General features: G+C 40.6%; 1 protein-coding gene across 3 annotated transcripts in view; it reads right to left on the bottom strand.

Annotated features, from left to right (window-relative positions):
* Window positions 1-18,546, bottom strand: part of LOC105286806 (protein eva-1) — a 133,060-nt gene that overhangs the window by 37,313 nt on the left and 77,201 nt on the right. For 2 of the 3 annotated variants that reach the window (XM_026968226.1, XM_011352019.3), the window contains exons 2-5: window positions 16,305-16,522; window positions 9,466-9,604; window positions 3,399-3,548; window positions 1,117-1,266 (exon numbers count right to left, since the gene is read on the bottom strand). In XM_026968226.1, coding sequence (XP_026824027.1) covers window positions 1,117-1,266; window positions 3,399-3,548; window positions 9,466-9,604; window positions 16,305-16,522 — 657 coding nt within the window. The remainder of the gene's footprint in view (window positions 1-1,116; window positions 1,267-3,398; window positions 3,549-9,465; window positions 9,605-16,304; window positions 16,523-18,546) is intronic. The other variant, XM_011352020.3, reaches the window with a different exon arrangement.

Raw genomic sequence — 18,546 nt, 5'->3', positions numbered from 1 at the left:
TCCCCTTTTAACGTCTCTCAATTCGCGTGCGAGTTTTCGCGAAGAATGTTATTGCGCCATTGCCGTTTCGCTGAAAAGATTTGAAGACTTTCACGAAAAGACGAGAATTTGTACACGAGAGTGTGGTTCGCCTTCAGAAATTCAACGACCAATGCGGGTTTTGCAGCTAGATGCAACTTACAAACTCGTTCCGCGCCGTCTTTTCGAAAAGCTACGAAGAATTCTCGGTTAACCGCAGTGACTCGGCTCCACGCTCGCGTGAAATCATTATTACGGACATATCCCGCTGAAATCTTAACCCCACTCCACCCTCATCCACTCAAAAAAAAGAAAGAAGAAATGAACCCACGGTCACATCGCAACGCTGGCGGAAATTCTAGTTTTCTATTCTCCGAGGGGATAACATCCTCCGCGATGTCATGCTCGAAATACGCTTCGGTGATGTCGCTCGTTAGTTTTCGTCGACAGTTTTCAACAACGGTCTTCCGCCATTCTTCGCGACGCACCGTTCTTCCCGGGGAAAAGAGTGCCCATTAAAAATGTCGGGGACGAAATTCAGTACGAATCCCGTCCGGGCTGAAGGGAAGACACGCGACGTCATTTTGTTTAAAGCTGTCGCCGACCTGCTCCGGCTGCCGAGTCACTTCGAACCTCGCAATAAAATAACTTGCCTCCTTGGAGAGGAGCGTTCTTCTCATTATACGCCATTGTACAGCGAACTCCAGATAAATCCCTTACCGAACACGTTATTGCGCGGCTCGTAATATTAGTTTTTCTCGCAGCTTTTCTCAAGGATCGTGAGGATTGCAACGCGTTCAGTCGTTGTCGGTTACACTGCCGCGGAAAAGAAATGCTTGTGCAATTTTCTCGTTCAGACAAGAATAGATGGCTTCACGCGCTTTCCTTGTATAACTTTATATTATCTTTACCGTTACTTTATTTTCTTTTGTGACGTTTTATCATTCACAGAAGATATATATGCGCAGCTGATTAGATGTTAAATGATTTTATCTTTGAAAGTAAATTACTAATCACGCTGTCCAGAGCTGGATATTTACGCGTTCTATGATTAAGCAACTGACAGTAGAATCAAAAATGAGAAAATTCGGTACTCACCACAAGTGTAGACGACTTTAAGGTAGGTCTTACTGTCAGGTTTGCAAGGATCCGGTTTGTCAAACGTTGTGCTGTTAGCAATCACCGAGCATCGCCGTTTTCCGTGGCATAGGTACATTATGGTTTCTGTTGCAAAGTTCATCATACAACCTGTAAATATAAAAACGATATTAGATCTTATACAACTAATTGTAAGAGAAAGATACATCGGATAAGAATCATATGTATTCTTGTTTCATGTGATTTAATATAGAATCTCTCTGTATCTATAATATAAATATTATAATGTAACGTAATATTTTGTTCTAACAGAGATACAAAGATCTACTATTCCACGAACTTACATTCTTCTGAAAAATATCTCTAAGATCCCGCTTACATTGCATATGATTTAATAGAAACACTGGCATACACGATGATTCTTCGACAAGATTCAGAAAAGTCGGAAACACATATGATCACGTCGAAAAAGATATGAGAATTTATTAATCCAGCCTGACGCAAAATGACGAGAAGAGAAAGAATTTAAGAAGAGCGGGAAATCTCTAGAGTTCCGGACACTCTTTTGTGCGGGGAAAATGTATGTCTCGCTCACGTCGAAATAAGACGTGACGACGTAGCGCGTCGTCTTATTTCTAAAGGGATAGGAGGTAAACGCGAGACATTCACGCGAAGAAAAAAGCGCTATTATAACACGGCACCATTTGGCAGATTTTGTTCCTTATTGCCACGCTTAAGCGACAGGGGACCACAAAAGAGCAACCTCTCGACTACTCTGTGTTAAGAGGTAGCTTTCTCTACGAACTTGGCGAATGATAACCGGACAAGTGGACCAAGAAATTGTCTGGAATAAAAGTATTTATTGGGATCATTGAGAGAGAATCGTGCTATTCGGACCGCTGGAATCTAAATTCCTTTTTTTCTCGAGGGAAACAAAACGATATTTTCCGATATTAAGAGCACAGAAAGAATGAACAATAGTAAATACAAAAGTCTGTTTCCATAAAATGAATCAAAGATAATCTTGGTATCTGATACCATTGTAGTTTTATTTCTAAAACTCTGTAACAATTCAAACCACAACGTTCACCGATAGTTTCTACGCTTCTACGGTATATGCAGATGACTATTGCAATAATGGAAACAATCTGATAGTAGTCTAATGAATAAGAATGTTCCCAGCCGTGCACGTGAACGATAACAGTTTGATGTTTTAGTGTTAGCATCGTTAGAGTAACAGTTCACGACAATGGTCTTCGCGGTGACCATTCCCATTTATGTTCCGAACGAGAGGAACCGTGTGCTTTCGCAGAAATCGATTGATTGAACGGGGCAAAAAGTCGTTGTGGGAATGCGAGAGGTCGACTGCAGCATTCATTCACGAGTTAAAAGAATTTACTTTGAGAAGTTAAATAAAACTACGTCCCACGTCTGAGAAACGAGAGGCGAGCTTCTCATCCCCCTTAAATTAAAAGCAGTGTGCCGCGAGAAGCGCACGAACGCGAATAACGAGCTTTCTCGATATCAAACGTCGTATTTGTTGTGCAAATGCACCTGTCGGTCATTGAATTATCCTGGCTTGCTCTCGGAAAACGGAAACATTTTCTCTCCTTCTTCCAGAGGAAATCTATTTTAATTTTCTCTTTCTCGCATTGTGCGAATCTCATTCGAAGCTTGGACGTCCGCGGAAGAACTGCGCGTTTCCTCGTCGCGGAATATGACAATGCACTAGAACAAATATCGACTCGACGGCTTTCTCGTTGAAAAATCGTCAGCAAAAAAGGAATGACATAGTCGCCAGTCAATCTCGTATATTACTACGAGCGGACACATCGAAAAATTCTACAATTTGTCGCCTGATATGCGGAAATCGGTTTTTTCGCTCGAGCGTTATTGTACACACGACGGCAATGCGCGATGGATACCATTACTTTAATGATACATGTTATTTACGTCCACGTAAATACTTAATGCCGACTATAACTCCGAAGTGTTTTCGTGTTATTATTTTCCGCGGAGTAAACGACGTATCCGGGCAACGACGTGATATAAAACGAAGATGATATCGAAATGGGAAAAGCACGCGAAAGTTTGCGAAGCGCTAAAGCCTGGGTTTATGTTCGATTACGTTCTGCTCCAGTAACGAGTAATGCAATATCAAGCACGGACAAGTATCATAAACGTTACGTAATCGTCGTTAAAAGAAAGAAAGAGTTAAAAGGGGTGAGCATTATGAGTAATGGGGAGACAGACACGGGGTGTTAATCAATAATGGTACTTACTTTCTTCTTGCACGCCTCGTGGCTGCGGACATTGTATGGACTCGTATTCCGTTCTACCGAAGTACGCGCTGAAAATCGCCACCCTCTGACCGGGGTAACAAACGAGATTGATGACATCGTTCTCGCAGGCCACCTTACTCCTGAACTCATCTGAAATCACAAAACCGGCGTTTAATAAAGCAACCGCTGTCTCGCTGTCGCGCAAAACACAATTATACTCCGGGCAACCGGTACTTTACAAAGTGTACTTTATTAGCGAGCGGCCAAGCTTGCCTCATCTCTTGACGGCAAGAGAGGAAGAAAAGAAAAGACCGTCGGCCAACCGGGAGAAATGCTGAATACCGCGATTCCAACTTTACAGAAGACGCTTTTTACGGACGGGCGTTTCCGCAAGGTGAAACAGGCGCTGTCTACTTGTCTCGTTACGACACGTAGCATTCGCGAATTTCAATGAACCGGAATGGCTTGCAGCTGCCGATAGTACGTTTTTGCAGCCGCCACAGCGGTGCAGAGATCGCGTCGCGCGTTGCAGGATTTCTTGCGACGGACGTAGTTTGCGACCTTACGAATTGCCGGCGTTTGGTCTTGCGCCGATGTCTAACCGCGGATACGCGACAAACGAGGGCAAGAAATGACAGGATTCTCGCAGAATCTTCAATCGCGACGTTTCTTTTCTGCTTTCAGAATCTCCTACGACACATGACAGCTTTATCGTTAATTAGCATCAAGAAAGATTGTACTTGTTGCCGCCAGGAAATCTTGCGTGTTATTACCACCGTTCCTGAGTTTGGAGCGGTAATGGGAGATCTTTTTTCTTTAAAGACTTTAGACAAAAGTTCCCTTATTCTTTTATCTCCGTCCTCGTAAACTTGCAATTAAACTTGTTATTAACCGCGAACTCGTTACGGCGCAAATGGTGATAAAAATTCCGAGTCGCGCGACGTAGGTCCAGCGAACTCACCCGTGTTCGAGTGCGGCCAAAAGCCATGGTAACTCGCTGATATATCGCGGTTTTGCTGCGGAAGAACAACTTTGACCATAACCCACGATCCCATGCCGGGCAACATCTTTTCATACCGCGACCATGTTTCTTAGCCACGCACGGAAGTCGGCGGGTGCACTTATGCTTGAGATAAAGTGTTATGCCTTGCTTTATTGAGTTGGCGATTTACGGTGGTGCCGCCGTTAGCTTTCGAACTTCTTTCGCCAGCAAACCGAGGCCAATGGCCATCCACGCTAGCTTACGATTTAAGGCGAAATTACGTGCGATGCAAGCCGTGCAAACATCATTTGCTGCGCAATAGCTTTGCTAAGATTGCCGCAGAACCAACTCCACGCTATCAACTAAACTTACTTTGATCCATTGTGCTAGCTAGTTCTGTTCTCCGTTCGTGCTACCATAAACATTTGTTGATTACCCTATTTCGTGTTTCATATTATTATCTCATATTTTCTTTTTTCTGGCCGAAAGAACGCGTTTCTCTAAATTTATATATATTCCATGTTTGCTACGTGACTGTAAACACGTATTTTATTTTATTATGATAGAAGCTGACAAGCTGGAAGTTATAAAATGTTGCATTCTTTTCATCTCTGGTTATTTTCATTAATAATAATTAAAACATTACACACGCGTATCTAATTCTCCCAGCTGTAGCGACAACGTCCAGAAACTAAGCTAATCCGAATTAACCGCCTGCATATGTTAATTTTTCGGTAAACGACAACACCGCGATATCACAATATCGCACATGATTTTGCAAAGCGGATAACGCCTATTATCCCTAATGCATACAATTTTCCATGTTATCAGAATGAGATTACACGCGGTTCGCGCATCTCCGACATCTCCTACGAAGGATACCGCCCGTATCACGTTATTACGGCTACGTAACATGCAAAGCAAAAATCGCCACGCGATACCTGCGCGAGGTCTCTCGGGGCTCGTATCCACGTAAAAGGGCCAGCGTTCACCAGCGGGCATATCAAAGACCGGAGCGTCAATGGTCCGTGAAATTTCGCCCGGAAGAGCGAAACCGTGGTAGTATATGTACGTGGGAGAGAGCTCGCGGAACTTCCTTATTGCCGTAGGATCCTCCACCAGGAGAGCGTAAGGGAGACGTCCAGTCTGGGGCTTTAATTGGCAAAAAAGAGGAGGCGCCGTCGCGCGGTGTGCAGAACCGAAGGGGTGAGGGTGGCATGGGGGAGAAGGAGGTAATTCCCTCGACGACGGGCCACTCGAAGCGACAATGGAGCCGGTTCCTCGCTTTTTCAGCAAAAGACCGGGACTTCGATCGACCTACTTTTCCCGACATCGATGGAATCTCTAGTTTTCACGTATGTTCCTGTGTATAGGCCGGTGGGAGGAAGAAAGACAGAGAACGCCGGAGTGAGTATACGTGCCCCTCTCTTCCGGGAGGGCACGTCGGTACCCGAGTTGGCGTGGTGCGCTGTGTATGCCAACGAATGGAATTCTTTTCATGGTACGTCCAGTCCCTTTCCGAGTACTCCACATCGGCGCTGTGTGCACGCGGAATAACGCGCCGGAGGAATACGTGTCGAGGATGACCGACAAAGCCAAGAGCTTGATAAGGGGAGTCTTATTAGATTCTGAGGCAGGTGGATAGCGCGCAGTAATGATTCGTCGGAAGAGCGGTGGGGTTAAAGGGGAATATGAGGGAGAGAAAGATTAAAAGATATACTCTCGGGCGCAAACTTGACGGGAATTATTAAACCCCACCGCTATTATCGGGGATGAGCAATCGCGCGATCAATCAGGCAACGCGCGCAGCGCGTGATATGAAAAAGATCGTCTGTTTGCTGACATCGAAAATCTCGGCGAGATTATCCTGCGCGTGTATGTGGAAAAATGAAAAAATTGAACAGTTGAAAATGTTCACTCGCGCTTATTCGTCAATCATGTTTCGCTACATGAATGCTATCCGATTGCAATCTGACCGTTCATTATATGCATCGCAAATCCTATCGCAGCACGGTGAAACATGAGGCAACCTCGTTTACTCCTCATTACATCGATCATCGATCGGGTGGACGAACGGAGCAAAAATTAATTAGACAGATTAAGCACGTTCGTACACGCGGCTTACTGTGCGTGTACAGCGGTGCAATAAGTGGCACGTGTTGTCGTCGGATAGATTTGCGGGCGGCGCGTGAGGTGTCGGCTGGCTTTGGCACGTAACGCGACACGTGTAATATGTAATCGTCCCACTAATGTATTACAGAGGACAACCGCGTTAGCCACGTACAAGCGCCGTACCGAACTCGTTTTTGGATAAAGTTAGATGGTCGTAAATAATGGCCCCTAGAAACAAATATACACTAATTGTAGAAACTAATAAATATAACTAATGGATAATGCAGCACTTTATTTAAAAATAATCGATCCTTCTCTTTTTCTTCGATAGAAATGTGTCGCTGTAAAGTTGCTAACTATGCACACGTTTCCACGTTTCACAAACATGGACAGAACTTCGAGAATATAATTTGATGTAGCATTAATAAATTTATATGTGTGTACATTATATTGTTAGCGAACAATGGAAACATTGGTCTGCTTGGAAATGTCATAATAATTAAAATTAAATTAGAGAAACGTGAATTTTGTGCATTGTGTATTTAATATAGCAACATATTCATATGCGAAGCAGTGGGAAGATTATATTTGTTTTTAACGAACAAATTGGTATTGCATCGTAACCCGGGGACGGACTCGTGTTTGCGCCAAATGAGAAAGAACTGCCAGTGGAATAAAACTTCAATAGTTTCGCCTAGAAGTGTCGCCATTATCATTGTATTTTCTATGCGTCCGTTAGCAAATTGCAGAGTGCATACGCATGCTTTCTAAATGGTCTGTACATGGTCTTTATCCCACCACTGCACGAAATACCATATTTTCAGAGAAAAAGTACTGAGATAAAAATTTCGCGCAATGGTGAACGTTTTACGGGGCATTCCGGTCTTTTCACTTATAGCTTTTTGCACTCATCCATTTGCAGCAAGAAAATTATGTAAGCTGCGTCCTAATTCGTTTCGGAATATCCTTCTCGTTGCGGATCGTAATCTTTTTATGGACATTAAAGATTATTCTGGACCTTAAGATAAGAGTTCCCGAGGCAGTACTCAAAGCTATTGTCTTCCATGTTACACGGCGCAAATACGCTAGGAAAACTTCTCAACCTCGTCCAGCATAATATGTACTCTCGTTTGCCCAACTTTTCCTCGTATCAGTTGAAACGTTTCTCGTTTCTGCCCTCACCGTTCTTCTGAAAACGACCCCAGGTTGATTGCAAAGCTTGTTAAACAAAAATCATCTTGTAGATTATTCCATATCAAGAAAATCATGAGTACTATGTCTGATCTCACTTGGTTTCATATTTACATGCTCCTTTTTTTCCTTTCATAGAAGATATAATTAATTTCTTACAAAGTTTCTTGCTCTCAGCTTCTGCAATATTAATCTGAATCATAAAAACCTGTTCTTACTGGTAATGAAACTTTATATTATTTTTCTATATTAATTCACATTTCATCTTTCGATAAATTTAATCTATTTGTTAATTGCCATCTTCAGATAAATAGTTATCAATTTTGTGTATGTATGTGATGTATAATATATCATACAATATATAAATGTATCAATAAAAGTTTGATAACTATCGACAGTAAAAAAGCTGCGATTTATCCGGGAATTGGTTCACCACGCTATAAATATAACAGTTTTTATTTTATGATTTTTAACGATTCTGAGAGATAAAAAAGCGTTTTTTATACATTTTAAAATGAACGAAAAATATATTTTATAGAAATGGAAATAACTTTTGCTCAATAAGCTATGTTAACGATACATTGTTAGACAAAAACACATTAAAAAAAGATACATTGTTACATGAAAATATATTTAAAAAAATGCTTCAATATTTGATATTTTCTATAAAAATGTTTTTTACTTATTAAATTTAATAAAACATGAAATTTAAAAGATACAATTACATATAATACAATTAATATTATGTATTTTTTATAGTATAGCTTTATAAAGTGCGTTGGAATCAGATATTGCACGCAGATATCGTGTATTTGAAGCTTTTGATTAAGGAAATCGAATATATGGAAGGTCCACTATTTAACATTCTCGTATCGTATCGAACTAGAACGAGCTAGTTACGAAAGCTTCTTGCATTCTGCGTTTGCATTCTGCTAGTGACCTTTTTCAGCTCGCAAAACTGACACACACCTTTGTTCAAGCAAGTGATTTAATGCTGCCACCCGTGCTCCCGAAAAAGCACCTGGATTTACCGTGCGCGCAGTAAACAATGAGATGGCTGTGGCTTGAGCGCGCGACTGCAGAAACCAGCACCTCTAAACTGTAAAACGCGCCACGATAGAGTTGTTATGCTCCGTAGTAAAAATTACTTAGACCTCGTTACTGCAACAGGTTGCCATCAGTGCTCTAGCGAGCGCATAGCATATGTATAGATTCATGATATATCGAATATAAGTGTATGTGTATGTATCTTATTCCTTGCGACAAGAACAGCAGTATAATAAACCAGATGCAGTGCAATCTCTTAATTTTCAAAACTATTTTTTTATATAATTCTGATTTCATGAATTAATCAATTTTAACGTTTGAATGAAAAGTATTAAAATTCTCCCCCTATAATTCACGAATGTTCCAGATCATACTGAAATAACTGAGGTAGTTAGTAGGTTTTTCTCGTTCTGAATGTTCTCCAAGCAGCCATCGGGATCAGTCGGAGTTTGCTGGATCACGTCGCGTCTGAGAATTTCCGCGAGTCCCTCGTCGATCCGTCGTGCGTGTCGCGCGAGGAATTTCATCGATATCGCCGGTTCTTATGCGGACGGCGAACCGAACTAATGCTCGACGTCCGCATAAAAAGGAATCGGATGTCTCAGAGAAAAACGATCTCTTCGTGGGCGCAGCTCGATCTCGATCTCGATCTCGCGTCCGCTCGCGCACGTTCGCGCATGCATTCGTGCAAATGCACGCGCGTATATGTGCATGTATATAGATGAGAGTACTTACAGGGACGGCATTTGTAGGCAACCTCGATGTACTTCCGCAGTCCGGGGCAGGGATCACCCTGGAAGGTTTCCGGGCTGGTGTTGAACTTGCACTGCCGCTTTTTCTGACAGACCTCGACCACCGTCTGCAACAGTGAGTGCTAACGCGTCATTCAGAAGATCCGCTCACATTGAGATGGTGACCAATAAGAAAACGTGGTACTTTTTCTTACCGAGCATCTGATCAAAATGTTACCTAAAAGATTCTAATTTTTAGAGACAAACAACGTACATCGTTTTCAATTAAAGACTACTAAGAAATTATTTGTAATATTTTTAATAAGATTGAAGAAAATTATGCAAATAGTATCTTTTAATAATAGTTTCTGATAAATATTAAAAATCTCGTACTTTTTGGAATTTAATAAAATAAAGTTGAATTGTTTGGTAAAATCATAATTGTTAAGGAATGTCTAGTAGAAAAAGATTAACAGAAAAATTGTACAATCTAATTTTTTAGAGTAATGAAAATTCTTTAATCATTTATCATCAGTTAATCATAGAAATAAATGCGGCGAAAGGAAACAAATTCCTAGCGGCAAAGATTAATGTAATAACGGAAGCATGCACCCACAACAGAACAATCTACTCCGATGGCGCTTTGAAGTCGGAGCTTGAAATTACAGTGGCTGCATTCTTTACTGTGGTTATTGCAATTGTTGTGAAAGCTATTCGACTAAAAAAAATATGCACAAGCAGTGGACAAACTGTGACAATTTCAACTAAACCTGTTCGCTTTTACGAAATAGCGACTTAATTTTGCGGTTGATCCTTTTGGCTGACGAATTCGAGTATAAAATACGATAACTTGCGCTTTTTATTTAAGAACTTCCAGGCAAAAGCAGAATTAATATCACTGGATTAACTTGCATATGAAATTTTATGCCATCCGTAATATTTGCAATGTGAAAATGAATTGACGACGTAAATCTTTAAAAGGGACATTATTTAGAAGTTTTTAAAATACATTTTTATAAAAGTAGAGAGTGCAAAAATATAACTGATTGTTCAAAAATGATTGTAACTCTGGAATAAAGAATAAAATAAAAACTGTGTTTCTGCTTCTATCGAAATGCACTTTCAATGTTATCAGGTAATGCGATTGAGTTTTACGGAAGTCGAAGCGAAAGGCATGAAAGGCACATGAAAAAAGCAGCAGCAGTAGCTTTTAATTAAAAAAATTTATATTCGAGTACTAGAAACATTACTAGAACCATAACGAGCAAAGGGTTTCATAGATGACCACCCTTCTAAATTTCGCGTTCCTCGGAAGTTATTGGTCATCCGACTATGCTTTGGTGATATTCGTGTATTGACGAGGATTCCTAGGATTCCATTTTCAATCGGATAATTGCGTTGGATAAGGGCTCGAGTTACACGGATCCGTTCAAACTTGATTACGATAAACGCTATTTGATCATTGATCACGTTCATAAACGCATCTTAATAAAGTGAATAGTATTGTTAATTGCGATAATGTAGAAAATAGCTCTGCTATATAAAATAAAACAATAAAGACTTTCGATCAAGTTTATATCACTTTTCTTTTTATCAGATTATTCGTTTTATTAGACATCTGATAAATTCAGATTAATTTAATATAAAAAAATTATAGCATATCCAATAAAATAATAATGTAATATAAAATCCATGTTAATAAAATGTATTAATAAATAATTTCTATTTCACATTTCTTCCTAGTTATGTCGAATGCATCTTTTTCGCGTCATGTGCGATAATTAAAAATCGATGAACTCACTCGCGAGCACGCGAAAAAAATGTTCGCCGATTGTAATATCCCGCGGGAGGAAAGGAAGACAGAAGACCTCGCCGTCTGCTGCGGGAAACGTGAAAATTACGTTTCCAGGTTTCAAGCTGCTACCGACATATCCGCGTTGGGATTTCCGTATGCGACTCGGTCTCGCGTATGTGCATCCCGCGCATATATACGATATCCATCTAATTATCGGCTTTTGGAGTTTCCGTCTTGGGCCATTCTCCTGCATTTCACGTGCAGCCGGGTCCCCGCGGGAGAAATCGATTTTCCGCGTGCGTCGATACATTCTGACCGTTTCCGTGTCGTCCGTCACTATACGTAAACGTTTACCGTTTCCGTATAGTGCGGCTTTGCCCCAGGGATCAAAGTCAGGACGTGTAATTCCCTTAAACCGTTTCTGTCGTAAGGAACCGATACCGTAAACTAACAACTAATCTCAGCCATGGTGCCGTCGCTTTGTAACAATTGAATATTAGTTGCATGGCTTCCATTTACTACACGGCAAACTGATCAGCGGCGTACAATAGTTTCAGTTTTAGGAGACCAGCTTATTCGCGTATCGATTATTTATATGACGCGCGATAAAAGTATAGGATCTACGACACATAGAATATATAGCGTACTGAAATATACAAAGAGCGCCACAAAAGCGTAAGAGTTCTTGAGCGATAAAATTGAACTATAAACCAAAAAATCAGCATATCGCGTCTGGATCTTTAGGATGATACGTTCACATGTGACCTCGTAACAAAACCCGGACCGTAAAAAATAAAACGAGCCCAATTCCCTTAATCTCTGCCTCAGCTGTCGATCGAACTCAATTTATCACTCTTTATTTGTCCACTTGTTTAAAAATAAATACGCTCCTTTGTCCCGAATCCACCTTTATCGACATTTCCTGATCTGCTTCCGGTTCTTTCCAATCGTTTTTCGGTCGTCGCGATTTGCATACATTTCTCGCAAAAGAACGTGTCTGCCGGCATGCACCCCCCGCACTTTTATTTCGCCGTGAGAGTTGCGACCTTAAATTCCTCCCTCTTTATGGAAGCAGCGACGTATGTCGCGGAAAAGTTGCACGGGTAGAAAGGAAAGGGAGTAAGCACTCACGCGGAAAAGCCCTTTCGCGAGATTCGAATCGCTCGGCAAGGCACGAAGCCACTTTCGAGTCGAACCCTTCTTATAGTCCTACAGGGAATACGCCTTCATTCAGGGATACGCGTTTCCGGCTTTGGAACTTCCCGTACAACTGCATCCTGGAGAAGTAGTGCAGCGCGCTGATTCGTTCCCGTGCAGTCGCGTCGGAAATGCTCTCCGCCGAGGAAACAGGGACATCATCGACCGACAAGAAATACCTCGTGTGCATTGAGAGCGATGGCGTGAGCGATCGTGTTCTCACGACGCCGTTCCGGTCGAATCATAAGCCGATTCCCTCATGCCAAATATTGGCACAGCTATGCAAAATCCAGAGGCAGAACAAGAACTGTACCGCATGTATTATATACGCATATAAAGTGTTCTATCTTGCGAGAGAGTGAATCGAATTGATCAAATCGAATCAGGAAAATTAATACAAAAATTCATGCAATGAATGTTACATGATCCAATTATGGATCCAGTTTTTTTTAAGGAAGAACTTTATTTTATTCGTCGTCCCTTGTGGCGCAAAATATATTCTGCGGTGTAATTTTATACATATGTAGATTCTTGATGGATATTATCAACTTTAAAATAGAAAATGAGAGATGCGGCTTTCACGGCTTTCGAATTATTACGCAGCCAATATAGCTTCGAACCGTTTAAATTTCTATTTGTTGAATTTATGCTTAACCGAGTAAGTTTAAACTCTATCTAAACTCTCGTTCTAAAGTGAAAAGCGATAAATGGTAGATGAAAGTGCTTTAGAACTCCATACATCGTCCACGGTTAACTGTGATCGCTAGTTGATCCAATATGTGAGAGAACGTAGTAAATAAATTACGTACACTTGACTATGGACTTGTTTTATGGGTCGACCTTTTGTTAAGAGATCAAATAAATCGCTCAGAAAGAAGATTCTTCCCTTCGATATCAAACCCTATCAGACGGACTATCATGAGACCTTTCTACAATGTACGTAATCCTCTATGAAAAAAGAACTCAAAGACGTCAAAATAGATGAAAAAAATTATATATAACAATCATTTTCAGGCAAATCATTGAGAGCACACGAGACAGGGTTTTATCGATTGCTTTACAATTTGATATTTCATCAAAAGGAAGCTAGGGAATTTTGTTATTAATCATATTTTAGTAAGATGTAATATTATGTACGTGAGAGCATACATATACATATGTTTATAAATATATAAACGACAAGACCGAATTTCAGAACAAACAGCATCTCATGAAATTTACACTTTGAGAAGAGTAGGAAACTAAAAAATATCGCGAAATGTAAGAGAAAAAGTGTGGATCTTATGAAAAGCAAGATCTGTAGAGGAGGATAAGATCGTCGACGAAATAAAAGAGTTACTCCATTTTCGCATGCGGGTGGGATCATACGTACAATGGTTCCTTTCTCGGTCGGTGGAATATGAAATATGAAATCGATACGTGGACTCGCGAAAACCGCAAACCGATGGATGCCAGCGGAGAGAGATTTTTATTGTATACCGAAGGTAAGTTATTATGCCGCAATGCTGCGCGAATAACACCACTTTTTTTCTGGGAGAATACAGGTGGAAGCCGTTTTGAATTATCCATAAATGCTTGACCCTTCTGAAAAGTGTAATTCACCGTATAAATGTAAAACTCCCTTTATTATGTACCTTTATTATATATATGTCTACGCTTACATAATACATAAGCTTTACGCGTTAATTTCGTGTCCTGATTTTAGCTTAGTTAAAATTAGATCTTAGCGAGTTTCATAAATAAGTAATGTAATATCAAAAGAAAACAGACCAATTTGGTGCGTCATACTTTAAGGAACACGTTACTCATCACCGACAACTTCGTTACGCCGTCGAGTCGCTCTCGCTTCCCTTTAGCCCGCGCGACCTCAAACGAATTTGTCAGTTGCACGCTTCGCGAAACACAGGGGTACCATTTTCAGGTCAGTTGCCATTATTTCGCAAACCAAGATTTAGCCCGACGCGGGACGTATCTCTTTTCCGCCCTCGCGCGGGATCCATAATTGCCAGTGAATTAAGCTCAAAGAAAACAAGTTTTCGTGCGGGTGCATTCTCCACGGACTTTTCTCGCGGAGTTTCTTTCCACCGTGCATTCCTGTTAAAGAAATAAGTCGCGCATCCGGCGCTTTTCCCAATTTCCCGATTTGCCCGATTATCATCCTCGCGAAAATTTCCCGAGAACTTCCTCTTGACGGTATTTGCAGTAACACGTTTTCACAGCCTTTGACGAAGCTCCTTCTTTCAGCACGCTTAAACCCAACTCACTGCCAATTTTAGAAAACCGCGCAGAATGACGTTTTTCGGACTGAGAGCAAAGGAAGAAGATGGAATTTTCATCATTTTCAACGTGGACTTAAAATTAGATTCTTGGTTTTATAGCTTTCTTAAAACGGAAAAGTCAAAATTACACTTTAACGATTAAAATTTTTATGTACTTTTTTACATTCTTCATGGTTTATAATACATATCTTCTTTACTGACGTTTTAATAATGAAGATGAATCTTTCTCAACTCTCAGTGTAAAATCTCATAAAAGATAAAATTGGCAATGGGATGGACTTAGCGTGATAACCATTTTAAATGTGCGAACATTACGAGAAAAACATTCCATCGAAAGTTCCGGTAGCGGAAGCTCTCTTCCAGTTTTCACAAGATGCCAGAGTAAATGGAAAGACCGTCAAAAATAATGACCATGGGAGGATTGCGGCAATCTCAATTTTGTGTAAAATCTTCCGAAAGATAAGAACAACCGCTTCATGTACGAGTTCACGCATCCAAGTGCGGTTTACGAGGCTTGAAACGTACAATGGTTAACCCCAGAAGGGGTTGATCCGGTTTACGATTCTTTCCGGTTCGGTACTCACGCGGGATAGAACGCAAAGAAGACGAAAGTGGGAAGAATATATCAGCCACGTTCTTCTCCGTATTAGAAATGAGGAGCTCGCAAGAAGTCAATAAATGTAGGATGCTGAATATATTATAATTTCCGGAGCCGAGGTGGCCGAAACGCAAACATTGTCATGGGAATCGAGTAGGCGCGAATGATGGCGTGGGCCCCCTTTTAGTTTAACATCAAGCCGGAACCTGAATCGTGATATTGGTTATGAAACGGAGATAACGTACCCTTATATTTGATCAGCGTTCGGATTCTTTGGAACTTCCGTATTTAGGCGGCTTGGATTGAACGGAATTTAGACTCGCGCGGAACTTCCTTCCGGTAGCTGAAGAGGCAGAATCGGGAGATAATCGGAATCTAAAGTACGTCCAAATATTAAACTTTCCGTGGGAATGGGATGATGTCTTACCAAGTTTTGCGAATTTGCAAAGTTTGTATGTTACGTTATTACACGAGAAATATTGTCGGTGCGGTTTGTCTTTTAACTTATTACGGAAAGAATATATCGTATTAAGCGTTCGTTTCATGATTGACGTAACTGAAAGTTTAAATTTGATATTGCCATTGTTACATGCAATTAAAAGCTATTATTTAATAAAATAAATTACAATATCTCATTAGCAGGGTGCTCTGTAAGCTATTACGGTTGCAAACAGTTTTAATAATTTATGAAGAAAATAAAAAAGAAACAAAAGTGTAAAATGTTAAAATTCCCATTTTACAGGTGACAGAAAGTAATATTCCATGCAAGCTATAATTATAGTATAATTTATATTTCATATTGTTTGAAAATTTGTTTTTAATTTTCTTTTCTTTTATATCGGTTATATATGTGTATATAAAATGACGAAAAAACTTTTGTTCCGCAGGGTAGTAATTTTCAATAAACCTGGATGCCACATATTGCACGGTCAACCTCTACCTGTATGGGACAAGAGAATGTCATTGGTACATACCTGCAGTGATTGCGGCCAAGTGCACGTGTGATTTATCGATCTGTCCTCCGCGATCATTGGAGAAACAGACGAGTTGCATTTGCTGATGCCATACTTCCCCGTTCTTCCATATTGAGCGTGTTCGACGGAGATGGTTGTGCCGGGTGGGCATTTCAACGTCATCGTTTCCTCGTCGCACGCCGCACGCTGAAAGGTCTTCAGAGTGCCTGACAACAGGGCTGTCCAATTAAAAAAAACCACACGACACAAAAGTGATATAAAGTACGAAGTTACATAAACCGATGAGCAATAAAGTCATGCAAATAAAATGGTAAAGATTGTATCATTGGTGGAATTTTTAATAATCATTAGAGAAACGTAGATAAGAGATTAGAGAAAGAAAAAGGGAAGAAGTGCAAGATAAGAGATTGAGGGGATAACGTTAAAGCCATACGTAAATTACGGAGAAGCACGAAAGAAACGAAGAGGACGGGTAGCCGCGTATCGAAGATCGATCGATAAGCCGTAATGACATCGCCACCACAACAGTGATCAATTTAAGGGGATTGAGAGTAATTAACGAGTGGATCAGACAGGATCGGTTCGGCGGAGGTATCAATGGCACAAATTCGTCCGCGAAAGCAGCGTCGTTTCGTTTACACACGATACGCGGTTTAACATAGTGAACGAGAAGCAGCCGACATTTGCGGAATTTAACGCGGAGATCGTTCGTGACGATGGAGTTTGCGGACGAAACCACAGACGTTTCAGCGTGTAAATGTAGATTCGCGCGATAATTTTGCGAGTGACGGCCAATGAAGGACGATATAATCGCAGAAGTTTCCGAGCAATAGTAAAATAATTGTAACAGTGCGCAACAACCCGTGTGTGGGATAAAATGAGAAGTGTCCATTTCAGCACACATGATTCATAGTGCGTTTATAATAGGAGTAATTTATGCAACGCAAGTGTCATAGACATTAATACACAGATAATGAGCGAAATTAGTAATGGTTAGCGATGTGAACGAACAATGTTGAATCAAACAGGAGTGCGATTTTAGCAAGTACAATACATTGAACGAGTTTACCGATGTGTGAGTGCGATATATGTATGTGTGCATGAGTTGTGTGTACCATCACCAAAGCGTCAACATAGCCACCATCACCGCAGTTAGAGAATCGCCATCACCAGCACCGAAATATCAGCAGCCATGGAAGAACGCAGCCAGTCGATGTCCCCGTGAGAAACATGAAAAATAAAACAGATAAAAAAGCCTGTTAGTTATGTGATCCAGCAGCCGTATCCAAGATACGGAATATGTAAATTCTTCGATATTTTCTAGCGCCAGCAAGAGAAATTTTACATGGAAAAACCAAGTCGATAATTCACGTGGCGACGAAGGAACATCTGTCTGCTACGACGCAGGTCGTTTCTACTGCGAAGCATTCGAAGTGACGCGACGTAGGTAAGGCAGAAAGGATATGCTTTCCAATTTTGTTGAGTAAATTTGTAGAATCGAAAAGCAGACGCAGCAGAAGACTAATGTTATTTCGATTATACGGATACGCTATTATAATTGTATCGCGTGTACTGCTGTTCTCTTTCGCAACATTCTCCAAAAGAGAGATTTCAGTAAAGACGCGATATTTACGAAGATACTTTTCAAGCTTGTAATATTTTATTATCAATATCCTTGTTCTCCTATGACATTGACTATATCTCATTATATCTCATTTGAGAAAGATTTTACATGCGCACATTATGGCATGAAATGTTAATTACAGATAACTGATTGAAGATATTTCAATAAATTAGGATAACGCGTGTAGATCATAATAGTAATAATATTTATTAATAATGAAATCGTACACAATTTATGTCATTGTGTAATTTGCTTTCTGCAGCAACAAGGTTTACAACAACAAGTCGTCGAAACAGAACACGACGTTCTCTGCAGTCAAGTACATTGTCTTGGTTACGAGCGTCTTCGTCCTGGTGCCTAGATTATATGTATAAAGCCAGGCACAAAGAGTAATGCATACAAACGATTGTTGTAACAAACCTGGGACCGCTATTACATTCTGTGGCCTCCCTCGTGTACGTTCGTAAATCAACGACCGCGAGCATGCAAACAGTAAAGCGCTCAACTGCCCTGGCAGCTACTTGGGATCTTCGGTGGACTGCTTGGCTACGTGATTGGAATGACCGAGTAATTCAATATAGTCTCCGATCTTCGAAAATGTAAAATGTGTACAGAATT

This window comes from Ooceraea biroi, chromosome 3 (assembly GCF_003672135.1).
Source record: "Ooceraea biroi isolate clonal line C1 chromosome 3, Obir_v5.4, whole genome shotgun sequence".
NCBI classification, from domain to species: Eukaryota; Metazoa; Arthropoda; class Insecta; order Hymenoptera; family Formicidae; genus Ooceraea; species Ooceraea biroi.
This window is presented reverse-complemented; position numbering and strand designations above follow the sequence as displayed.